Source organism: Lithobates pipiens, unplaced genomic scaffold, assembly GCF_037356315.1.
Source record: "Lithobates pipiens isolate NorthernLeopardFrog02 unplaced genomic scaffold, aLitPip1_a1.2 Scaffold_23, whole genome shotgun sequence".
Taxonomy (NCBI): Eukaryota; Metazoa; Chordata; class Amphibia; order Anura; family Ranidae; genus Lithobates; species Lithobates pipiens.
In genome coordinates, this window is record NW_027507785.1 from 2323269 (window position 1) to 2343757 (window position 20489).

A 20489-nucleotide genomic window follows, 5' to 3' on the forward strand; every position below is an offset into this window, starting at 1 on the left:
AAAAGACTTTCCTCATCAAGTAGATATCCAATATACATCAAAGAAATCTTCCTATTTCCTCCTCACCATATTTTACCAGGAATGCGGGGGGTTAACATATAAGGCAAAACAGATTTGCATATAGAGTAAGCCCTTGTACACACGGTCGGACATTCTGATGGACAATGTCCTATAGGACCGTGTTGTCGGATAATCCGACTGTGTGTGGGCTCCATCGGACTGTTTCCGACAGACCAAGTTTTCCAGCTGGGCTATAAAATTTTCCGACAACATGATCCGATCGTGTGTAGAGAATTCCGATCGAACAAAGTGCCACGCATGCTCAGATCAAATTCCTAGACCAAAGCTATTGGCTACTAGCCTGAACGTAGTCCCGTTGTAACGAAAGTACGTCATCACGTTCTGAACGATCGGATTGTCCGACAACTTTGTCCGACCGTGTGTGTGCAACAGTTTCGGACAAATTTGGTTGTCAGAATGTCCGACCGTGTGTACAAGGGCTAATATACCTTTTATTCAAACAAAGTTCCCCAATACAAATAAAATCACCCCTTAGGTAAAAGCCGCGTACACCACATAAAAGGTAATCAGCATCAATGAATGAACACATGCAGGGGGCGCTCTCGCTATACTCAGCTGTTTCCAGAAGCACTTTGGTCCTGCAGGAAGTATCTCTCACCGCTGGTTAGATCTCGGAGGGCTGTAGAGCGCAGGGCGTCATTTCGCTGTAGTATCGTGTAAGCAACACTCTGACCGGTTTCGTCGCATGGACTTCAACTGAGAGCTCAGCTACACGATTCATAGACAAATATATATATATATATATCACCTCCACTCCCGCTGTCAACCAATCAGAGAAGCCTAGCGACAGATGACACCATCCGTCCCTGCATCTCCCATTGGCCAGAAGCTACATGGATAGTGGGGCATTTTTAAATGATATCCAGCACACATCTCCAACTAAGATGCATTAATCTACTAATCAGGCAGACCTCATCACCGCACCCGGAGCGCGTATATACTCAAAAAACCTATTGGGACATATGACACAAAACGAGCACCTTGTATTTATACAGCACGGCCGACTCAGGACCATACAGAGCACAGAAGCCTCCTAGCAACCGATGACACCTAAAAGGTGCCTGTGCCTGATTGGTCCGGTGGCGGCAAGGCTACAGAAATAATGGAACCGTCACAATAGAAAAACTATTCAGCAATAGTACAAAGTAATAGAAGAATTTCTTTCATTATGAATACAATGGCTCTGCAAACAGTATATACTGTATCCTGCCACCCATAATGTATACTTATATTAAAAAGAAAAGGGTGAAGATGTCACCTATTATTCATTAAACAAGGGGCTACAGTGAGATGTAAAAAAAAAAAAAAAAAAAGGTGAAATTGGCACAAATACGCCATCTAATTATATCTGTAAAATGAAGACCGTAATCGGTCCAACAGATACACCTTCCATCATGTCATTAAATGTCTTCAACTCAATTTTCCAAACATTTAAAAAATATAATATAAAAAAATATAAAACGAAATTCTTCTATAAACAATGAATTCATATAATCAGATAATACATACACCACTGAGTCGATCAATACATGAATACCTAAATACCCCAAAGATATCACAAAACAAGAGAAGGTAACTAAGCATCACCATGCTGTTGAGGAGAGAACAGGCTAAAAATAAAAATAAAAATCAGCATAAAAATAAAAATAAATATGTATAAATAAATGAATAAATAAATAAAAATAAAAATTAAACTAAAAGTCCACTAGTTCTGGATTTCTGGATGCCCAAAAAATCTAAGCCCTTGTACACACGGTCGGACATTCTGACAACCAAATCCGTTGGATTTTGTCCGAAAATGTCTGACGGATTTTGTCCGAAACTGTTGCATAGGGATGGCCGAACAGTTCGCCCGGCGGTCGTTTCACGGCGAATTTTGGCTGTTCGCGGTCCGCCAGTTCGGCGGACTATTGGCGTCGTTCGCCCCGCGGACTTCCGTGTTTTTACTGTGTAAATGAACTTTGACCTGATGACACATCCATCATGGGGTACAGGACAGCAAATTGAGACATGACAGCACATGGACACTTGGACATTCCCCCTAACTTATAAATACACCCGATCCGGCGGCCATTTTACATTCTTTCTTCTGTCACTATAGGGAAAGGTTGCTGTTTGGAGCAGGGACAGATAAAACGCTAGCTATTTGATACACAAAAGTTATTTTCAGGACTGGTATAGGTGTTAGGTGTATATATGTTTGCTGTGCTACTGATTGTTGCAGCAGCCTGAGTGTCTTTTGTCAGTTTAGAGAAAGGGACAGAGCGCTGTGTGCTGCTATTTTAGGGACAGCCAGATTAGTCATCATCATCATCATTAGCTGTTACTATCAGGTCCACAAAAGTGCTATTCGAGTAACCAGTTATCGTTCCAGTCTCCTCTGTTTTGCCAGTTTGTATAGGGACAGGAAGGAAGCAATGTGTCAGGCAGTGAGGGTCAGTTTAAACAGTAGCTGTTACTATTAGTTCCACAAAGGTTCTTTTCAGGACTGGTATCAGTGGTATGGTAATAGGCTTGTACACATATAATATTCTTTCTTCCAAATATAGAAAGAATATTATACTTGACTGCTGCCCTTCTGCTGCAGTCTGCTAATCATTCACAACTCACTTGTTCCACAAAGCTCTTTATCAGGACTGGTAACTTGGTCTGTGTAGGGTGCTACAGTACATAGGGTTGAGTGAGGTACAGTCTGCCGTTCTGTAAGGACTGGTATCGGTCCACAATACATAGGGTTGAGGTGCACCACTGCTGACCGCTGCCCTATACTGCAGCAGTCCTTCAGCAGTATAGGGACTGACGTACAGTCTGCTAATCAGTCACACACAACCTACTTGGTCCACAAAGGTCCTTAAAAGGACTGGTAACTTGGTGTAGGGTGCTACAGTACATAGGGTTGAGTGAGGTACAGTCTGCTGTTCTGTAAGGACCGGTATCGGTTCACAATAGATAGGGTTGAGGTGCACCACTGCTGACCGCTGCCCTATACTGCAGCAGTCCTTCAGCAGTATAGGGACTGACGTACAGTCTGCTAATCAGTCCCACACAACCTACGTGGTCCACAAAGGTCCTTATAAGGACTGGTAACTTGGTGTAGGGTGCTACAGTACATAGGGTTGAGTGAGGTACAGTCTGCTGTTCTGTAAGGACCGGTATCGGTCCACAATACATAGGGTTGAGGTGCACTACTGCTGACCGCTGCCCTATATTGCAGCAGTCCTTCATCGGTATAGGGACTAAGAGTTTTTTCACAGGGTCATTTAAAAAATGACAGGCAGAGGAAGAGGTAGGCCCTTCCGCAGGGGTGGTAGGGGTAGGGCAGGAGCAACAGCCTTGAGCCAAAGTGGGAAGTTGTAGAAGGTGCGTTCAATTACTTTAAATGACACACCAGACTTGGTTGAGTGGCTCACTCAGCCTTACTCTTCTGCACCCTCCTCATCCTCTCGATCTGCACCCTCTTCTTCACTCTCTGCTATGTGCACCCCCAAAGACACTACCACCGACAACACCACCACCACCACCACATACCTTCCGCTTGAGTCACAGGAATTATTTTCCGATCCATATCAAGAGGACATTTCTGATGCGCAGCCACTCTTGGTATTGGATCAGGAAGAGGAGGTAGCAACAACCGCTACTCAGCAGTCTGACGACAGTACCCAGATCAGCCCAAGGAGGAGGTTGGTCCCCGGTGTTGCTGCCTACTCCGAGATCTCTACTTATAGCGGTGGGGAAGGTGACGTTGATGATGACGTGTCTAGTGATGTCACGTGGGTGCCCACAAGAGAGGAAGAGGAGGGGAGTTCAGAGGGAGATATGGACCAGCAGATAGGGAGTAGAAGCAGGAATAACTTACATTGCACAGGAGGGACAAAGCAGACTGCAAATGTATCAGGAGCGAGTCATCAACCATGTAGGTCACATCTGGCGCTCCCAGGACACCGGCACATGGCTCCGCAGTGTGGGCTTTTTTTAACGTGTCCGCTGCTGACAATAGTGTTGCCATCTGCAATCTTTGCAGTCAACGCATTAGTTGCGGTAAGCCCAACACTCACCTAGGGACGACCGCCTTAAGAAGGCACATGGGCAGCCATCACCGAGCCGAGTGGGAGCAACGGAACACACAAAGCCACACTGCAGGCTCTCACCGTCCAGCCTCGTCTTCTACTTCTCCTTCTCCTCTCTCCTCACAATTGTCCTCCACTCCACCTTCCATCACGCCAAGCTCACATTTTTCTGCAAAAAGGCAGGCTTCCGTGGGCCTAATGTTCGAGCGTAAAAAAATGATGACGCCGGATAACCCTCTTGCCCAACGATTGACGGCTGGCTTGTCAGAACTCATAGCCCGCCAACTACTGCCATATAAACTGGTGGACTCGAGGCCTTTCGAAAATTTGTGGCCATTGGAACTCCACAATGGAAGGTCCCAGGAAGGAAGTATTTCTCAGAGAAGGGCATCCCAGAGCTATATGGCCATGTTCAGCGGCAAGTGAATGTATCTCTGGCACACAGTGTCGGTGCCAAGATACATCTGACCACAGACACGTGGTCTAGCAAACACGGGCAGGGAAGGTATATCACTTTTACTGCCCACTGGGTGAACCTTCTGACGGCCGTCAAGCATGTAACCCATGGCACCCGTGTAGATTTGGTTTTACCGCCACGGATTGCATGCAGGCCTGACTCTTCTTCTCCTCCTCCTCCTACTCCATCCTCCTCCCTCTCCTCCTCAGCTGCCTCCTCCTTTTCCGCTGCTAGCGTCTCTTCCGCTGCACCGCCCAAGCTCCCCAGAACCTATTCCACATGCTAGGTGAGATGTTGCCATGCTGTGCTGCGTCTGTTGTGCCTGGAAGCCAAGAGCCACACTGGCCCGGCACTCCTTTCAGCTTTGCGTTCACAGGCAGATCAGTGGCTAACACCGCTCAATTTGACAGTTGGTAAAGTGGTGTGTGACAACGGGGCCAATCTGCTTAGCGGATTGAAACAGGGCAAAATCACGCACGTGCCATGCATGGCACACGTCTTAAACTTGGTCGTGCAGCGATTCGATGTCAAATACCCTGGGGTCCAGGACATCTTGCGGCAGGCAAGGAAAATCTCGGCCCATTTCAGAAGATCTTACACGGCCATGGCTCGCCTTGCTGACATTCAGCGGCGACACAATCTGCCGGTCAGTTGCTTATTTGCGATTGCCCCGACGCAATGGAACTCAACCTTCTATATGCTTGATTGGCTGCTCCAGCAGAAACGTGCAGTTAACATCTACCTGTATGAACTCTGCGGCCGAAACGGTTCTGGGGAGCTGTTTTTTTTTTTACCGCGCCAGTGGCTGCTCATGCGCGACGCATGCAGACTTCTGCGGCTATTTGAGGAGATCACCAAACTGGTCAGTCGCAGCCATGGCGCCATCAGTGACATGGTACCTTATGCCTTCTTTATGGAGCGTGCATTGCGTCGTGTCATTGATCAAGTTGTGGAGGAGCAGGAGCGGGAAGATGAGGAAGTCGCAATGCTGGATGAATTCCCAGGGGGGCTACTCTATCTGAGACAAGTCAACAACAGGAGTCTGAAGAGGAGTCAGAGGAGGATGGTTCCCGGGGCGGATGAGGAGGAGCAAGAAGAGCATGCTTTAAACCTTTCTGGGATCCCTGTTGTGCGTGGATGGGGAGAGGAGAATGAAGAGGACGACATTATCCTGGATGATGAGCAGGAGCCAGGCCACCACACCGCTTCCCCTTTAGTGCAAATGGGGGCCTTCATGCTCCAGTGTTTTAATAGGGACCCCCGTATAAAAAGCATAAGGGTCAAGGACCAGTACTGGGTGGCAACGTACTTAGACCCCCGGTACAAACACAAAATGGCGGAAATGTTACCGCCGTCGCAGAGGGCTGTCAGAATGCAGCACTTCCAGGCCTTGCTTCGAGAAATGCTGCATTCTGCTTTTGCGTGCGCTGGCAGAGGAGCAATTCCCACTCCCAGAGAAGGAGTTGCGGGTACCAATCCAACAGCGCCTGCAAGAAGAGGCCGGTTTGAAGATGTGTTGGTGACTTCGGATATGAGGTCATTCTTTCAGCCGACCCATCGACAGGTGTCATCCGGATCCAGCATCAGGGAACGCTTAGACCATCTGGTGTCCGACTAAATTGGGTTAACGGCCGATGTGGACGCTCTGAGGAGTGATGAACCCCTGGACTACTGGGTGGGCAGGCTTGACCTCTGGCCAGAGCTTGCCCAATTTGCAATCGAACTGTTGGCTTGCCCCTCATTCAGTGTCCTGTCCGAAAGGGCGTTCAGCGCAGCAGGGGGGATCGTGACCGATAAGCGTACTCGCCTAGCTCACGACAGTGTTAACTACCTCACATTTCTAAAAATGAATGAGGCATGGATCTCAGAGGAATTCAACACATGTGACTAGTAGACCATGTATATGTCTATAAACAATTTTTTTAATCAAGCACACAGACCTTCTTTCTTCATTTGGCTCACTTCCTTGTCCCAAAAAAGCACATCGTACTATATGCCTTATTTAGGTTCTTATTATGAGGGGATCACACCATCCCTGTGCTGTGCTGATTTTCTCCTGGGCCTGCTTATTATGAGGGGATCACACCATCCCTGTGCTGTGCTGATTTTCTCCTGGGCCTGCTTATTATGAGGGGATCACACCATCCCTGTGCTGTGCTGACTTCCTCCTGGGGTTGCTTATTATGAGGGGATCACACCATCCCTGTGCTGTGCTGACTTCCTCCTGGGGGTTCTTATTATGAGGGGATCACACCATCCCTGTGCTGTGCTGATTTTCTCCTGGGGGTTCTTATTATGAGGGGATCACACCATCCCTGTGCTGTGCTGATTTTCTCCTGGGCCTGCTTATTATGAGGGGATCACACCATCCCTGTGCTGTGCTGACTTACTCCTGGGGGTTCTTATTATGAGGGGATCACACCATCCCTGTGCTGTGCTGATTTTCTCCTGGGCCTGCTTATTATGAGGGGATCACACCATCCCTGAGCTGTGCTGACTTCCTCCTGGGGGTTCTTATTATGAGGGGATCACACCATCCCTGTGCTGTGCTGATTTTCTCCTGGGGGTTCTTATTATGAGGGGATCACACCATCCCTGTGCTGTGCTGATTTTCTCCTGGGCCTGCTTATTATGAGGGGATCACACCATCCCTGTGCTGTGCTGACTTACTCTTGGGGGTTCTTATTATGAGGGGATCACACCATCCCTGTGCTGTGCTGAGTTTCTCCTGGGCCTGCTTATTATGAGGGGATCACACCACCCCTGTGCTGTGCTGACTTACTCCTGGGGGTTCTTATTATGAGGGGATCACACCATCCCTGTGCTGTGCTGACTTCCTCCTGGGGCTGCTTACGGTGCTGCTGTCAGTGCTGTATATCACGGTGCTGGTGTGAGTGCTTACTGTCACGCTGCTGATGTCAGTGCTCTCTATGACGGTGCTGCTGTCAGTGCTGTATATCACTTTGCGGGTGTGAGTGCTTAATGTCACGCTGCTGATGTTAGTGCTCTCTATCACGGTGCTGCTGTCAGTGCTGTATATCACGGTGCTGATGTCAGTGCTGTATGTCACGCTTCTGATGTCAGTGCTCTCTATCACGGTGCTGCTGTCAGTGCTGTATATCACGGTGCTGATGTCAGTGCTGTATGTCACGCTTCTGATGTCAGTGCTCTCTATCACGGTGCTGCTGTCAGTGCTGTATATCACGGTGCTGGTGTGAGTGATTTATGTCACGCTGCTGATGTCAGTGCTCTCTATCACGGTGCTGCTGTCAGTGCTGTATATCACGGTGCTGGTGTGAGTGATTTATGTCACGCTGCTGATGTCAGTGCTCTCTATCACGGTGTTGCTGTCAATGCTGTATATCACGGTGCTGGTGTTAATGCTTTATGTCACGCTGCTGATGTTAGTGCTCTCTATCACGGTGCTGTTGTCAGATGACTCTATCACGGTGCAGGTGTCATTGCTGTACTATCGGCCTCGTTCGTGGTCCGCGTTCGCGAAACGTCCCGTCGGAAGTTCGTCCATCACTAGTAAAGAGCCTACGTCATAGACTCTTTACCAAAATCAGAAATCCAGTATGTCAGAGCGAAGAAAAAAATAAAGTGCAGCTTTTGTTCAATAAATAATGATTAACCACTTAAGCCCCAGACCATTTTCCAGCTAAAGCACCACGCCCCTTTTTGTGATTCGGCACTGCGCCGCTTTAACTGACAATTGTGCAGTCATGCGACGTAGCTCCAAAATAAAATTGACGTCCTTTTTTTCCCACAAATAGAGCTTTCTTTTGGTGGTATTTGATCACCTCTGCAGTTTTTTTTTTTATTTAAACAAAAAAAAGAGCGACAATTTTTTAAAATATTTTGCTATAATAAATATCCCCCAAAAATATATAAAAAAAAACATTTTCTTCCTCAGTTTAGGCCGATACGTATTCTTCTACATATTTTTGGTTAAAAAAAAATCGCAATAAGCGTTTATTGATTGGTTTGCGCAAAAGTTATAGCGTGTACAAAATAGGGGATAGTTTTATGGCATTTTTATTAATATTTTTTTTTACTAGTAATGACGGCGATCAGCGATTTTTATTGTGACTGCGACATTATGGCGGACACGTCGGACAATTTTGACACATTTTTGGGACCATTGGCATTAATACAGCGATCAGTGAAATAAAAAATGCACTGATTACTGTAAAAATGTCACTGGCAGTGAAGGGGTTAACCTCTAGGGGGCAGTGTAGGGGTTAAGTGTGTGTGTTTTTTTTTATCTGTAGGGGGGCGTGGCTTGGCGTCTGACCTCACTGATTGTCTTTCCCTATAACAGGGAACAGACGATCGGTGACAGCCTCAGTAGGAAACACGGGGGAGAGACCTCTCCTCGTTCTTCAGCTCTGTGACCCAATCGCGGGACACCGGCAGCGAACGGGTCCCGTGGCCACGATCACGGAGCTCGTGACCCACGGCTGGGCACTTAAAGGGCAACGTACCTGTACGTGCTTGTGCCCAGCCGTGCCATTCTGGCGACACACATCGGCGTGAGGCGGTCCTTAAGCGGTTTAATAATCGCAAAAGTGAAACGTGCAAAAATGGTGACAATCCAAAACCAAAATAAAGTGTCATTCAAACTAAATCAATATTAATATGTAAATGTGCAATAAAAAAATTAATAAAAATTAATTCATACGTGAGTCCATAAATAAAAGATCCAACAGATAGTGTGACTTGATTGAATAAAAATAATATACTTGAACACATGGGACCCGTCACCTTTAATCACCACTGATAAGATGGGGGCTTACCAGATCACCAGTGACCCCCTGTTTAAAGGAGGTCCGTCAGCGCGTATAATGTCACAAATTCCGGCTCCAGACGCCCAGATGTGAAAAAACGGGCGTCTCCTATCTGCAGACTCCGCAGCTCAGGTGATCAGTCACCGCAAACTTCCCAAATATTGGCCAGCGCGAAGGCTCATGCAAAAAAAAAAAAGTGCTCTGAATCGTGTGATATGTTTTAACACCAAAAAAATGTTTTTTTCTTTATTGCATAAAGTCAGATGCTGTAAAAAGGACTCCGCCGAGTCTCCAATGTACAGATTGCATTTAAAATACAAACAGCGTTGAAAACGAAAAATAAAATTGCTAGCAGATAAAAAAAAACCTGTATGTGGTTTTAAATTGAAATCCCACATGCGCAGGACGTGTGGAAACGGCTACCCGACGATCGTTTCGTCACAGGTCTGACGTCATCAGGAGTACGTCCACACTCCTGCGCTGAGTGCTTATATAGTCCATTGGCAAGGGGAGGAAACCTTTCCATAGGCTGAGCTGACAACGCTCCCTCTAAAGTTACAAATGATATCCCAGACAGGTTTATACAAACAAAGGGTGTATCAAATCTAACAGAAATAAAACATGAACAGCCCAATACTTACAAAGGCCAGAGTGGGCAAAGATGATCATATATTTCACCTTTGTGTTTTGTTGGATACAAACAAAAGTGAAAAACCAGCAATCCACGTATAAAAAGAATCACCGCCATCTAGTGGTTGCAAAATCAAATTACAGACACAATGATCACATTTTTTGAAATAATCATACTAATAATATAGCACCATCTAGTGATGGCAAAGTATAACTGCCAATGCAACAATCAAATTCTAAAAAAGGCATACTGCCTGCCTTTGCAGATGGCCTGCTCATATTATAATAGACCCATAATTCTAACATAATAGATCAATGTTTAACCAATTAAGCGATCCACATAAATTTTAAATAAAAAATATATTAATAAATTAGAATAAAAATAAAAATATTAAAAAATTATTTGTTAACCACTTCCCACCCGGCCAATGTACATATACGACCGGGTGGGAGCCGCCTCCTTCTGACTGGACGTTCAGGAACGTCCATCAGAAGGAGGGGGATCGCGCGCACGGGCGCGTGCCCGCGCGGCGGCACAATCCCGATGCGCTCGTGTCACCCGGACACGGCGCATCTCGGATCGGCAGGAGGGCTCTGTGATTGGCCCTCCTGATCACATGATGGTCGTGTCTAATCACAGCCGTCATGTGATCTAAACAAACTGCCGGTTGCTAGGCAATCGGCTCTCCTCTCCTCACACGGAAGTCGTCGCTGAGGAGAGGAGAGCAGATCACTGCAGCCAGCTGGTGATCAGTGAGTATGAGCTGTTTTTACAGCTAATTACTCACTGATCACTAGTCTAGTGTAAACACACAGTGTAAACACACATGTCCCCAAAACACACATGTCCCCAAAACACACATGTCCCCAAATAATAAAAAGTCATGTCCCCAAATAATAAAAACACATGTCCCCCACATATGTCCCACTAAAATCACATGTCCCAATGATTATCTGCACACATATGTCCGTGATCACCTGCACACATCTGTACATGATCATTTGCGTACATCTGTCCGTGATCACACAAACCAATTATTATACACTTAACGGATTTTTTTTTACCAAAAACATGTAGCAGAATACATTTTGGCTTAAATTTACGACAAAATTTGATTCAATTGGATTTCTTTTAAAATAGAAAGAAGAAAATGTTGTTGTTTTTTTCCAAATTTCCGCATTTTTTGCGCTTATATCGCAAAAAATAAAAAACAGAGTCATGAATAAATACCACCAAAATAAAGCGCTATTTGTGTGAACAAAATTATAAAAATTTCATTTGGGTACAGTGTAGCATGACCGCGCAATTGTCATTGAAAGTGCGAGAGCGATGAAAGCTGAAAATTGGGCTGGGAAGGAAGGGGGTGAAAGTGCCCGGTATTGTAGTGGTTAAACACCAATCAGTCCTACTTATAAGGCAAAAAAACCCTCCCAATAAGGGAACATCAGCTCTCTCATACTGTCGAGGAGGGGGGCATCAACCATTATTAAAGTGGTGTTGCCACCAAACAAAAAAAAAATAGCTCAAAATTCATAAAAAAAATAAAAAATAAAGAATTGCATGCGCAGTGGGTGCCCGGCTATGAAGCCACAGCCAGGTGCCCACAGTAAGAATGCCGGCGCCACGAGCGGAGTGGGGGGGGGCTTCGTTCCCCCGCATCGCTGGACCCTGGGACAGGTAAGTGTCCGATTATTAAAAGTCAGCAGCTGCAATATTTGTAGCTGCTGACTTTTACATTTTATTTTTTTTAGGGAGCACCCCACTTTAATAAAACAATTGATGTCCCACTCCACATTGAGACCACCAGGGACATGCGACCCCAGCTTAAATATCCAATTAGTTTCGGCTCTAAGATGGTGCACTTACCATTACTCCCACGCCAGTGTGGAACATACCTTTCAATAGCCAGGAAGGTAGTTCCCCTGGGATCGCGATTATGTTTCAAATCATAGTGTTTACTGACATTGTGTTTGTCAAAGCCCTTTGCAGATGTTTGTTATATGTTCACCAAGCCTTATATGCAATATACCGACCGTGCATCTCACATATTCCAAGCCGCATGGGCATCTAAGAAGATACACCACGCACTTAGTTGAGCAAGTAATAAATGTTCTAATGGGGTAAGTGAGCCCTGTTCCAGTAGAAGTAAACTCTGTAAATCTCCTTCCTCTCTGTGCATTTAGCTTACAAGCTCTGCACTTACCACAAGGGTAGAAGCCTTTTAAGTCAACAAAAAAGGCAGGCTTTTTTGGAGGGTCGGGAACATTGGGAGCAATCAAATTCCTGATGTTAGTGGCACCTCTAAAGATAACAGTCGGTCTTTCCGACAAAAGAGGGCCCAAAACACGGTCATTCTTTATTATTGGCCAGTGTCTTCTTATTATCCTTTCAATGGCCCAATGCTGGCTAGAAAAAGTTGTAATGAAAGCCAAACCATAATTTTCAGTGTTTCCATCCCTAGAGGGCTTGTCAGCCAGTAATGCCTGACGATCTTTATCCCCGACTTCCAATATAACAGAATCAAGGGTTTTATTATCGTATCCCTTAGCCAAAAATCTATTTTTTAAAATCAATGCTTCCTTGTGGTAATCATCCAAATTAGTACAATTGTGCCTTAAACGCAAAAATTGGCCCTTGGGTACAGCAGCTAACCAATAATTATGGTGGCAAGAATCCAGAAGGATGAAGCCATTCCTATCATTTTTTTTTTTTTATAAAAAAGGTTGTCCTCTTCCCATTTTGCCACAAAAATGTTGGCCATACTGGGAGCAAATTTAGCTCCCATCGCCACCCCCTTTATCTGCAAAAAATTGGCTCCCTCATGTCAGAAATAGTTGTGCGTCATTGAAAAATCCAATAGCTCAAGAATAAAATTATGTTGGGTCACTGAAATTGTATTGTCCTGGGATAACAAAAATTATACCGGCTCATAACCCAATTGGTGGGAAATGGGCGTGTATAAAGAGGCAACATTTGCTGTTACCAGTAGATAAGTTGTTTTCCACTCCAAGGATTGCAAAACATTAATAGCATGTTTCGTATCCTTCAAAAAGGAAGGAGTGCCCATCACCAGTGGCTGTAAATAACAGTCAATATATTTCCCTACACGGGATGTTATCGAATCAATGACACTGATGATGGGCCGACCCTGGGGATTAGTCAAGGACTTGTGAATTTTTGGCAGTGAGTAGATGACTGGCAACCGAGGAGCCAAGGGTACCAGAAACTCTCTCTCCTTTTTTATTCAAAATGCCCATGTCAAAATCCTTGAGTTTCCTTTTGAATCGTATTGTTCGGTCCACGATCAATGGGGAATAGGTATCAGGATCTAAAACAATCCTGACCATTTCCTATGCGTACATCTCTCTATCCAGAGCGACATACCGCACCACTGGTCACTGCGCTGTGTGCCCTCAGTGGCGTGCGTGAGTGGCTTATCCTGCTGGATGGCATATAACTCCCAGTCAGGATAATGAAACCCCCGCCTGGCCGTCATTGTGCTATAGGCCAGGGGGGATGTGGTTAAGAATGACCCACAGACTCATGCCTTGTACACACGGTCAGAAATTCAGACGGGAAAAGTCAGATCGGATTGTGTTGTCAGAAAATCTGATCGTGTGTGGGCTCTAGCGGGCTTTTTCTGTCTGAATTTCCGACGGAAATAATTTGAGAGCAGGACCTAAAATTTTCAGACAAGAAAATCCGATCAGACTTTTTCCGGTCGTGTGTAATAGAATTACGATGCACAAAGTGTCACGCATGCTCAGAATAAATTTGGGGACAAAAGCTATTGGCTACTGGCCTCTACGTAGTCCCATCGTATGTTTTGTACGTCACCTCGTTCGGAACGATCGGATTTTCCGACAACTTTGTGTGACCGTGTGTATGCAAAACAAGTTTCGGACAAAATCCGTTGGAAAAAAATCTACGGATTTCGTGGTCGGGAATGTCCAACCGTGTGTACAAGGCATCAGAGTTGTGAGAATATGTAAGGGTAAAATGGAGAGCCACGGGCTCGATATGCGGAAGTATGACAATGTAAGGAGACCATGTGCCATATACCATTACAGGGTATAAGCTAACGTGTTTCGGTTTATTAAATGTCATTAGTAATGCACTAGGGGTGCGCGTCTTCCATTTTTTTTCTTTCTTCAGTGTGATGGAGTCACTTTGGGCGGGGGGCCCGTGGAACCCAGAATCCCTTGGGGTCGTTGGGAAAATCTCGTTTCAGCTCCCCATTCACCTCCTATGTCTAAGTCACCCTGTGTCTCTAATAGGGGCACAGGGTGACCGAGAAATCCAGTCTGATCTGTACTAATCGGAATCACTGTACAGCCACACTGGAATGTTGTGTATGTGTGTGTATATATATATATATATATATATATATATATATATATATATATATATATATATATATTGTATATTGTATATTTTCTCATTTTGTTGTGTACTCTTTGCTGTGTCATTTGGGGTGTGGCTGTATTCCAATGTTCTATTGTGTCTGTCTTAGATATTATGGGATGTGTATGTAGCTAAGTCGGGAGATTGGTGGGGGCAAATTCCTCCAACAGCTCTCACTGCTGATTGGACAGTCTACCCCACCCGGAAGGCAAAGGGGGGGGGTTCCAGAGTATTACCTGTGTACCTGTGTTTTTCAATAAAACAGTTCACGTTCAGCAACCAAACGAGTATTGCCTTGTTGTGTGGTTATTAACGGTTGGAATATCTATATTCAGACTGGGAGGAAGCGGTATATGACGAAAGTACTCAAGCGGAGTGTGGGACGTTTTGTTACATGTATTATCTATCGGATCACCCTGTCTGAGGAAGGCGGCATCCACCCAGTCCTGAGCTACCGATGTCCCTGTTGCCCTTCATTTTAGAAAACCCCTTAGTGCTGGAAGTGACTGTCTTTTTTGTTATCTTATATCTGTATATACCGTGTATAACTGTGTCTTTATGTCTTCCATGGAAAGCTGCACAAATATGTGAGACATTGTTATTACGAGAACCCATACGCTGATGATATCTACTTTAACGAGAGAAGAGAAGTTCCATCCGATCTTATTTTATACAACTGGCATTTTTTTAATGCTTCATTTAATTTGCCTAGAACAATTTCCATTATAAAAGGCCCAGATTACATCCCTGAAACATTTATCAATATAAGTGACCCCGTCTACTGGAAGAAAGGCAAAGTAAGGAATCTCTGGATTGTTTTCTTTTCATATCATTTGCTGAGGATGTTCATATTTTGGATTCATAAGGAATTTCTAGTCTTATTTTAAGATATACTAGTCAATGGAACAGGTACATCCGAGTTACTACCTCCTGTGTAATGCCTGTTGAGCCTCAAGAACACGGCACACAGCCTGGGAAATCTCTGCAAACCTCCATGTACAATCCGTGCAAAAAAGGGAGGAAGGCTGGTGCCATGGAAATTGGCTAAAACATTGTTTTATTAATGCAGGTGAACAACAGTCAAAAATACCAACGTGTTTCTGCCATCAGGCCTTAATCATGGTTAAGGCCTGATGGCTGAAATGGGTTGGCTTTTTAAACCTGCATGTTTTAGCCAACTTCCATGGCTCCAGCCTTTCTCCATTTTTTTACACCCATACTAGCCAATGTACCTGTTCATGAATGGGGTCATTTTTGAAGACAAATAAGTTTATGAACTTAGAAATAGTGAATTGGCAAAGTATACTACCTTCTAAAATGGTAACCCCGGGTATCATCCTATGTAAGAGGGCGGAATTTTTTTTTATATAAGCGACTCTATTGATAACTATCGGAAACCCATAAATACATCCAACTGAACAAAATCACAATTTTTATTGCAGTACATGTATAGAAAAGTGTGACACATTCATGAACACAATATACTGTATATCAAATAAAAGAATTGTATATTTTTGGACATTATACATAATATACACTCACCGCCCACTTTATTAAGTACTCCTGTTCCATTGCTTGGTAACACAAACAGCCAATCACATGGCAGCAACTCAATGCATTTAGGCATCTAAACTTGGTGAAGATGACTTTCTGAAGTTTAAACCGAGCATCAGAATGGGGAGAAAAGGGATTTAAGTGACTTTCAACGTGGTATAGTTGCTCATGCCAGATGGGCCACAACCCCTTTAAGTAAACAGGGCCACTCTGCAAGCACCCTGCAACTGCATGCTTCTGTGGGGCCCAAAGGGTTAAAGCAGGTGGTGAGAAAGCAACACAACCCCGCCTGCTTTAACCCTTTGTTTGCTGTTTTGCCAAGGTTGTAGGGCACTTACAGAGCGGCCCCATTCACTTAAATGGGTCATGCTTGGCAGGTGCTACACCCACCAACCATGGCAGAGCGTATAAGACTTGCTACGGCTTATCAGCTGAGGAGGAGAGGAAACGTGTAGATCACTGCGCCAGCACACATCCCCCCACCCTTATCAGCTGGCAGCTGAAGAGGAGGAGAGCAAACATGAAGGGATCACCCACCTGCTTATCAGCTGGCTATTATCTACTTCTCCATCCCTGCGGAGGCAGAGCCTAATGATTTGATCAGACTGTGATTGGGCAAGACCGGGCCAGGGGGAGTGGCAAGCTCGTTGACAGTGCACATGGACACGGACACCAACAACAGATCAGAGAGTGCAGCATGGCGGGTAAGTCGCAAATATTTAATGTGTCCTGCTGACTGTGCACTCATGTGCTGTTTATCTCCTTCTTGGCTGGGACAACCTAAGACCCCTTTCACACTGTGCTGCCATAAGGTGGCACCATTTTTAGCGCCACTTTACCATCGTTTTAGCAGCGCTATTCAGCCGCTAGCGGGCGGGTTTTAACCCCCTTCTATCGGCCAAAAAGAGGCTAAATCCGCTCCCAAAACGCCACCGGAGCGCCGTTTTGCCGACAGTATAACAGGGATCCCCAATTAATATCAATGGGGAGCAGCGGTGGAGGAGCGGTGAGTTCACCGTTCCTTCACCACTCCAAAGAAGCTGCTGTTAGGACTTTTTGTGATGTCCTGCCAGCGCACCGCTCCAGTATGAAAGTGTGAAAACCGGACTTTCATACTGGAGTGAATGGAGCTGTTTTTCTCAGGCGCTATTTTTAGCTTTGTAGCACCTGAAAAAAGCCTGCAGTGTGAAAGGGGTATTAAGCCCCCCACACACTATCAGATTTTCTGCTGATTTTTGACTTCAGATTTACCAAAACCATCTAGTGCAATGGCCTGCCTGATTGCATTCACATTGAAACCCCGAAGGTTTGACCTCATATTATATGTTTTTTGGTAAATCTGAAGGAAAAAATCAGCAGAAAATCTGATAGTGTGTATGGGACCTTAGGCTGACTAGTTGCCTATAATTGATTTGCATTGTGAAAATGGATGCCTATGGGTGCAAATGAGTTACATTTTGGAGAGCCCGCTGCCCGCCTCTTCACTATGTAACTCTCACCCCATCCACAGTCATCCTCATCCATTTTCACAATGCAACTCAATCATCTTCATCCGCACCCAGCATCTACTCTATTCCTCCAGTCTCCACAACGCACGCATCCCTACCCACACCGAGCACCATCCATCCCTCCAGTCCCCACAATGCACGCATCTCCACCCACACCGAGCACCATCCATCCCTCTAGTCTCCACAACGCACGCATCACCACCCATGCCGAGCACCATCCATCCCTCCAGTCTACACAACTCCCCCATCACCACCCACGCCGAGCACCATCCATCCCTCCAGTCTCCACAACGCCCGCATCCCCACCCACACCGAGCACCATCCATCCCACCAGTCTCTACAACGCACGCATCACCACACACGCCGAGCACCATCCATCACTCCAGTCTCCACAACGCACGCATCACCACCCACGCCGAGCACCATCCATCACTCCAGTCTCCACAATGCACGCATCACCACCCACACCGAGCACCATCCATCCCTCCAGTCTCCACAACTCCCGCATTACCACCCATGCCGAGCACCATCCATCACTCCAGTCTCCACAACGCCCGCGTCACCATCCACACCGAGGACCATCCATCCCTCCAGTCTCCACAACGCACGCATCCCCACCCATGCCGAGCGCCATCCATCACTCCAGTCTCCACAATGCACGCATCTCCACCCACACCGAGCACCATCCATCCCTCTAGTCTCCACAACGCACGCATCACCACCCACGCCGAGCACCATCCATCCCTCCAGTCTCCACAACGCCCGCATCCCCACCCACACCGAGCACCATCCATCCCACCAGTCTCTACAACGCACGCATCACCACACACGCCGAGCACCATCCATCACTCCAGTCTCCACAACGCACGCATCACCACCCACGCCGAGCACCATCCATCCCTCCAGTCTCCACAACGCACGCATCACCACCCACGCCGAGCACCATCCATCACTCCAGTCTCCACAACGCACGCATCACCACCCACGCCGAGCACCATCCATCACTCCAGTCTCCACAATGCACGCATCACCACCCACACCGAGCACCATCCATCCCTCCAGTCTCCACAACGCCCGCATCACCATCCACACCGAGGACCATCCATCACTCCAGTCTCCACAACGCACGCATCCCCACCCATGCCGAGCGCCATCCATCACTCCAGTCTCCACAACGCACGCATCCCCACCCACACCAAGCACCATCCATCACTCCAGTCTCCACAACGCCTGCATCACCATCCACACCGAGGACCATCCATCCCTCCAGTCTCCACAACGCACGCATCCCCACCCACACCAAGCACCATCTACCCCTCCAGTCTCCACAACGGACGCATCCCAATCCCACGCTGAGCACCATCCATCCTAGCAGCGCTTTGAGGTGGGTATAACCCTTTCTCGGCCACTAGCAGGGAGGTAAAAGCACCCCACTAGCAGTTGAATAGCGCCACAAAATTTGCGGTAAATTGCCGATAAAAATATTGCCACTTTACTGCTGACGCATTCACCGCCCCAGTGTAAAAGGGGCCTTACTGTTAAATACTGAAAGCACTGATGACTTTTAATCCACTTTTCATATATTAAGGTGTTAGCCCTTGTACACGCGGTCGGAGAATCTGTCGGAATGAGTCTTATCGGACCGTGTCGTCAGATAATTTGACTGTGTGTGGTATGCATCGGACTGATTCCGTCCGAATCTCCGTCCGACCCAATTTTCCAACATGTTGGAAATATTTCCCGACCAACTGGGCCGGACGGACCTAATCCGATCATGTGTAGAGCATTTTCATCGGACCAAGTGCCACGCATGCTCAGATCAAATTCCTACATCAAAGCTATTGGCTACTAGCCTGAATGTAGTCCCATCGTAACTAAATTACGTCATCACGTTCTGAAAGATCGGATTTTTCGCCAACTTGGCCCAACCGTGTGTATGCAACAGTTTTGGACAAGATCCGATGGACAAAATCCGACGGGCAAGATCCGACGGATTTGGTTGTGGAAATCTCCGACCGTGTGTACAGGGGCTAAGAGTGCTAAAATAAAAGTGGGTGCACCGAAGAACTCTGTGGGATGGTAAGTGGGCCAATTTAGTGGGACGACCAGTGGGAGGGCCCTGGAGAATGTTGGGGGTTGGCCCAGGCCTAAACCTGTGTAAACATTTCTGATGGCTGCCCTGGGTGCAGCTCAATGCATCTGCAACTTTTCTGGGTTAGCTGCACTTTGCCATAGACTTCTATCATATCCTGCAGTTTTGGGGCACTTTCTGAAAGTGTATCAAAACTCCTAATGAATATATATATGAGGGCTCCTGCGCTTTATATAGAAATTGGAAAATGAGGTTCTATCCTAATAGGTGCAGCAAACACTTTATGAATTGGCTCTCATTTAAATATAGATAAGTAAAAAATGGTGTTGCGCTCCTAAATAGAACTCAGCAGCTACTAAATACTCAATCTGTATCTTAAAAAAGGTATCAAAAATATAATAATGTAAATAATAAAAACTAAAAAACACAGTGCAGACGTGCTTAATATATCTAAAATAATGATGTTAGGGCAAAAAATAAAAATATAACAAAGTGCATATGTGCATAGCATATCAAAATATTATATTTTTGATACCTTTTTTAAGATACAGATTGAGTATTTAGTAGCTGCTGAGTTCTATTTAGGAAAACAACACCATTTTTTACTTATCTGTATCAAACCTCCTGCATTCAGAAAGTGCAGCAAACCCACAGGATATAATAGAAGTCTATGGATGAGTGCAGCAAACCCACAGGATATAATAGAAGTCTATGGATAAGTGCAGCAAACCCACAGGCAAGCTGCAGGCACACTGCATTGCACCCACGGTGTGGATAAACTGCAGCACATCACTCGGTTTATTGCTTCACATTGACATGAAGATCTCTTCCTTCCTGCTGCTGGCACCACTCTGGAGACCACAAGCCGGGATAAGAGGTGAAGTGCAGTTGGTGTCACTCCGCAT

The 20489-nt window shown here is 46.0% G+C and overlaps 1 protein-coding gene across 1 annotated transcript in view; it reads left to right on the forward strand.

The window, feature by feature from the left end:
* Window positions 1-20489, forward strand: part of LOC143927161 (vomeronasal type-2 receptor 116-like) — a 53945-nt gene that overhangs the window by 10308 nt on the left and 23148 nt on the right. Inside the window, exon 2 of the mRNA XM_077451110.1 lies at window positions 15006-15227. Coding sequence (XP_077307236.1) covers window positions 15006-15227 — 222 coding nt within the window. The remainder of the gene's footprint in view (window positions 1-15005; window positions 15228-20489) is intronic.